General features: G+C 45.0%; 1 protein-coding gene across 1 annotated transcript; it reads left to right on the top strand.

Annotated features, from left to right (window-relative positions):
• Positions 1-207: 207 nt before the first annotated feature.
• LOC123187955 (oligouridylate-binding protein 1) lies at positions 208-4,912 on the top strand. Its single transcript, XM_044599968.1, has 12 exons — positions 208-493; positions 1,672-1,733; positions 2,054-2,156; positions 2,284-2,360; positions 2,466-2,527; positions 2,617-2,707; positions 2,895-2,970; positions 3,056-3,086; positions 3,277-3,396; positions 3,860-3,945; positions 4,146-4,319; positions 4,445-4,912. The coding sequence occupies exons 1-12, from the start codon at positions 371-373 to the stop codon at positions 4,724-4,726; spliced, it is 1,287 nt and encodes a 428-aa protein (XP_044455903.1). The 5' UTR covers positions 208-370; the 3' UTR covers positions 4,727-4,912.
• Positions 4,913-5,959: the final 1,047 nt, after the last annotated feature.

The following is a 5,959-nucleotide window of genomic DNA, read 5'->3' as shown; positions in this document are numbered from 1 at the left end:
CGCACTAAAAATGCTAAAGTGACGCGCTATAATTTTTATTGGGCCCTAAATTATTGTGCGGCCGTTCGAGATGCTCTAAACACTGGATAACATCCTAAGTTCGCGTCAAGAAAAAGAAAACAAATACAGGGGTCGCCGGTGGGTCGCCGGGACGATTCTCTCTCCAAACCGAAAACAAGCGAGCGAGATTCCAGGCCCACGTATCCAGGGACTGACCCAAGACACGAAGCAAAACAAACAAACTCTACCCTTTACTCCCCTTCACCTCTCTTTCTCTCTCTCCTCCACCCCGACCTTCTCGACCCTTCCATCCCCTCTCCCACCCCACCAATCTACCGTCGCCGGACCGGGCAGCGGGCCGGGCCGCGCGATGCTGCCGCAGCAGAGCCAGGCCGCGGCGATGATGCAGCAGGCGGCCGCGATGCAGTCCATGTACGCGATGCCGCCGCCGCCGCATCACCACCACCTCCTCGGCGCCGCGCCGCCGCAGCAGGTCCGTACGTTACCACTCACCTACTCACTCCCCCATCGCGCCCGCCCGCACGGCAGCGCCCCGCGAAAGTTTGGTCCGCCAGAAGGCTGATTGTGGATGAGCTTAGTGTGCGCACATCGGGGAGGGCTGTAGGCGTTTCCGGCTTGTCCCCTGTTTCCCGCTTTGTCTTAGTGGATTCGGAGGCGCTTCTGGTCTGCGGTGGTGTATGGTAAATGGAGCGGTTGTTTAGCGAGCCCGAGGATTCGTGGAATTCTGCTGTTCTGTGTGTCTCCGAAGTCCGGGTGGACTGGATTCTTGCGCCGAAGTAGAAACTGAGGACAGCAGTATTTCTGACTGACTGTGAACGATCAAGTTCATTCTGTTTCGTTTCGGGTAAAAGGAGCAGAGTGAGTGATCTTAAGGCGCTTAGTGTTCAAATCCGTGGCGATTTTAGATTTTGATGTTCAGTTAAGTGAGGGAACAGTCTCCAGGTCATATGGGCGTTTTTATATGTTATATGTTGTAGTGAACGATTAGCGAGTAATTGGTAAGTGTCAGGTGCTACAATTTCTCATTTGTTTCACTTTGTAAAACTAATAGGATGATTTCAGCTTGTTTGGTTAACTTTCTCAACGGGATTGAGGGCTTATTGCTCTAGAGTGCTAGTATTCAAACTTTGATGTTTAGTTAGTGGTTTGCTTGTGATGCTTATTTGGTGGAAGACTGCTAATGCTTCAAATTACAGTGTTCTGGACATTTTGGTTGATTGATTAAATTTTATTCAGCCAAATCTAGCTGGGAATCGCGTTTACCTTGCCGCTCTGTTGTATAATTTTTTACCCAAATGATTTGACATCGTGGGTTAGTTTTTAAGTCTCTTTCACTCAAATCATGAGTTTTTGCACTTGCCTTGTCATGCACCTGATGTAAAATGCTTACATTGTTATTACACATGACGATTTCCAATACTTTGCATTTACACATACATTTTTTCCTGACCGATTAGGTTTTCATCGCAAAGTATGTAGAGTCTTTTATTCTTGATGTTGCACTTAACATATTGGAACTTCCTGGTGATATCTTATAGGGTGTGCTGTGCTCTATAGCTTGCACACATTTGACTTCTTCTCCTTACATTCTTCTTATCAATAGATTTTTCTTTTCTTTCTTTCAATATTTTTACATTTTTATTTTTGCAGATAGAGCCAATTCTTACTGGAAATCTGCCACCTGGTTTTGATACAAGTACATGCCGCAGTGTGTGAGTCCCATTAGTGTTTTTTTCTTTATTTTTTTTGTTTGCATGCTTTGAATTGCATATCACATTTTGAACTTTTACTTCCTTTTGCTTGCACACCTGTAGATTTAATACTCCCTCCGATCAAAAATAAGTGTCACCGTTTTGAACTAATGTTGAACTAACCTTAGTTCAAAACTGCGACACTTATTTTGGATTGGAGGGAGTGCCTAGTTTCACTTTGATGCTCTTGCATGGATATCGTCTATTTTTGTCTGGCAAATACTTAACTACAAGCAATTTTTACGCTGTTTTTTGATTTGCCAAGTTTCTATAAACTTTAGATATGTCGGCAATATTCATGTTCAAGTGACCGAGGCACTTCTCCGGGAGGTTTTCCAGAGTGCTGGTTCAGTTGACGGATGCAAGCTTATAAGAAAAGAGAAGGTAGTTTTCTTTTTCTGTTTTCCTTTTTTTGGGTGCAGATATGTTTGCTTTTAGAAGGTGAATACAAATAAATGATTCAAGTTTAGAGGATGGCAAAATTGACCTTTTGACTATATCTTTTCTGCAGTCCTCATATGGTTTTGTTGACTACTACGAACGCGGATCAGCTGCCCTAGCAATTTTTACACTTAACGGGAAGCAAATGTAAGAAAAAAGAATAGCTAGGAGCAGCTACTAGTTCTATTCTTCTGAAACTTAGTTTTGTCACTTGTTTCCAATACTATATCTTACTGAAGAACATTATTGCAGTTTTGGGCAGCCTATCAGAGTTAATTGGGCATATGCTAGTGGTCAGAGGGAGGATACAACAGGTTAGTACTTCTGTTTCTTGTGAATCACTATTCTAGCATCTTGTGCGGTAGCTTTTGACCAGTTATGTTAATCGTTATTCATTTTACAGACCATTTCCATATTTTTGTTGGTGATCTTAGCCCTGAGGTCACGGATTCTGCATTATTTGCATTCTTCTCAGCATATTCTCCCAACTGCTCGTAAGTATTTCATGATTCCTTATATTCATTACTTTCTTTTGCTATTGGGCTTAGTTAGAGAATTTGTGCCTTTCCTGAACTATAATCTTGTAATGGTGCTGTTATACCTAATATTTGTCGATTGACAGTGGTGCTTGTGTTGCCTAGTGTTGAATCATTTTAAAATGGTGTGATTTGTGTTATCTAGTGATGCTCGAGTAATGTGGGACCAAAAGACGGGAAGATCAAGAGGTTATGGCTTTGTTTCCTTCAGGAATCAACAGGTGTGCTGATTCTCAGTCCCAACCATCTGAATCTGTGCTTTGTCCGTTCCAGGTTTTTGCTGAAATTGATTTATTTGGTCTGCAGGATGCACAGAGTGCCATAAATGACTTAAATGGTATGCCCTCAAAACTTTTCTTGTTCAGACCTGTTTTGTGTGCAGTGAGGATTTTGATTTGTTTTGCCTATAGGCCTATGCATTTGATATTTTCCACGATTGAAACAGTTATGTAAATGACATTGTGAGTGCCAGCTTCTTAGTTTTAAAGTACCGGTGATGACAAAATTACAAAAATTAACCTTTCTAGGTCAATGGCTTGGGAATCGGCAGATTCGTTGCAACTGGGCAACAAAAGGTGCCAACAGTGGCGAGGACCAGCTAACATCAGATTCGAAAAGTATAGCTGATGTAAATAACAATTTTACAGGTATAATTCTATAGATCTGTTGTATTTTGTACTATTTAGATTATTAATTTGCTAAGATGTTGGTTTCAAAAGATGGGTTACGTAGAACATTAGTTCTTCGTTATGTGCTATTATCATTGTCAAATAATCTTTTAGTTAACAATACTTTTCATAAAGGTTTTATTGGTTCATGTTGATACTGTAGTTTGATTAGTAAAGCATACCCACTTAAAGCTGCATTTCTCTAAATTTAGCAGTAATTAGCTGGTTTGACCAGAATATGGGTATGTGATTCTAGGCTGTTTGATTGTATTTATTTGGTTTATGTGATATCTGTTTTTGTTGCAATGCTTTATGTTTACATGATGTTCTTGGGCTTTGACTGCTAGGAACTTAAGTATTGCAGTTCTTCATATGTCATCAACGTGTTTACATTATTATCCTTATCCTGAGATTTGTGGTGTCTACTATTTGTCTTGTCCAGAAAATGCAAAGCAGAAGTCAAATGAAGATGCTCCTGAAAATAATCCACTGTACAGAACTGTTTATGTTGGGAACCTTGCTCACGAGGTAATTCTCTTCAAGCATGCTTCTATGGATGCTTCTCTTATGCTTTGTCATTCACTTGCATGGCTCATATAGACTATAAACTCTGCTGTTACACGAATCACTTTGCATGTGGTATAATGAATTTATTTCAAAATGTCTGATGAATTATCACATCTGTCCCAATTGCTGCCTTAATGATTTCTTGATGTTCTTAATACCAGGTTACTCAAGACGTGCTTCATCGTTTCTTCCATGCACTTGGTGCTGGAGCCATCGAGGAGGTCCGTGTCCAGCATGGCAAAGGCTTTGGTTTTGTCAAGTACAGCAACCATGCTGAAACTGCCCTTGCAATTCAGACGGGTAATGGTCGTATTTTGGGTGGTAAACCAGTCAAGGTTAGCAGCTCCTTTCCTGCTTAACGATTTTGCCGATGTTCATCTTGACCGCCCTTTCTTCGCTAGTATTTTCTGACTGATGTCCTGATTGGAGATGTACGTCTGTCTTTTCTCTTGTTCTGCAGTGTTCCTGGGGCAACAAGCCTACACCCCCTGGTACCACCTCTGCACCTCTGCCCCCTCCTGCTGCTCCTAGCCACCCCGCTGCCACCGATCTTGTAGCGTATCACCGTGCTATTGCGATGAGCAAGATGGCTTCGACCCAGGCATTGATGCAGGCTCAGCATCTCAGGCAAGCAGCCATGGGGATGGGTGTAGGTGCGAGTCAGGCGATGTACGATGGTACTTTCCAGAACGTCGGTACCTCACAGCAGCAGCAACAGCAGCAGCAGCTCATGTATTATTAATTCCAGCCTTGGAGGGAGCTCACCTTTGTAATTTAACCCTGATTTTATGTTTTCTTTTCTATCTTCGTCGTGTCTATATGCAGTGTGACACTATATGTTGGTGTTGCCGTCTGGCTGTGTTGGTAGTGCACCGAATCTGTGTCTGTAGTGATGCCAGTTGACCGGTTAATATCGAATTTTATGTTATTTTCTCGTGTGTATATATAGGCCACCCTCCTGTTTATTGATAATGTGATCGATGAGGCTAATTCAAGGAGTTTATCTCTATGATGAGGCAGCACTGCAGCATCGATCACATGCTGAAAGAAAAATCATTAGGTAAGATGACATGACTCATTTGAGAAACTAGAAGGGAAGGAAAATGTCGGGTGGTAGGTGTGACATATGCCAACGGGTGGCTTATCATTGTGGGAGCCAATAAGACGTCGCCGGTGCCTGGAAGCGGGATGAGGCGAAGACATGTACGCCGGTGAATTTTACCCAGCTTCAGGGCTCTTTGTGGAGATAACACCCCTACTGCTGCTCTGCGGGGTCTCCGCATGATCACTAGATGAACGAGTGGCTACAAGATGCTCCTTGAGCTGTTAGGCGAGAAGAAGAAGAAGGGCACGACTAGCTCTCCTCTCCTCTATATGCGGTGTCTAAAACTAGCTCAGATCCACCCTTCGCATGGGTGCCCCAGGGGGTTTATATAGGCCCACCCCCCGGGGGTACAATGGTAATCCGGCTGGGCGTGGGCCCTAGCCGTCTGTGTCTACGCTCGCCGGCTTCTGCGCCGGCTGCTGGGGCCTGCCGGCTGATGGGTCCCGCCGGCTGCCGGCTCCTTGGTCGACAGGCAGGCCCCACTGTCAAGGGCCTTGTCGGTGGCTGGTTACTGTTGCCTCAAACCTGGTGACGAGGGCTTCGCCGAGGTAAGCGTGGCTATAGTGCCGCCGCCCGGTGGGCGATCGCTGTAGCCTCACCTCGTCTTGTCTCCTTAATGGGGTGTCTTCTTCGAGGGAGGAAGCAAGCTGACTGTGGGGAGCCGGCCCTGTCTTGGGCCGACTGGGGGAGGCCTGGCCGCCTTCGGGTGTCTCTCTGCCTGAAGGGGCCCACCGCCCGTGGGCCGCGCTGACAGCCCGTCGTGGGTGGCATCAGGGTCAACATAGCAACAGTGCCGCGCCGGACGGGTCATGGCCACCCCGTACGACGCACTGTGCCAGGCGTGCTCCGGGATTCGGGGGTGGCAGGCTT

This window comes from Triticum aestivum, chromosome 2A (genome assembly GCF_018294505.1).
Source record: "Triticum aestivum cultivar Chinese Spring chromosome 2A, IWGSC CS RefSeq v2.1, whole genome shotgun sequence".
Taxonomy (NCBI): Eukaryota; Viridiplantae; Streptophyta; class Magnoliopsida; order Poales; family Poaceae; genus Triticum; species Triticum aestivum.
The sequence above is the reverse complement of the archived record's forward strand: the minus strand, read 5'-3'. Positions and strand labels throughout refer to the sequence as shown.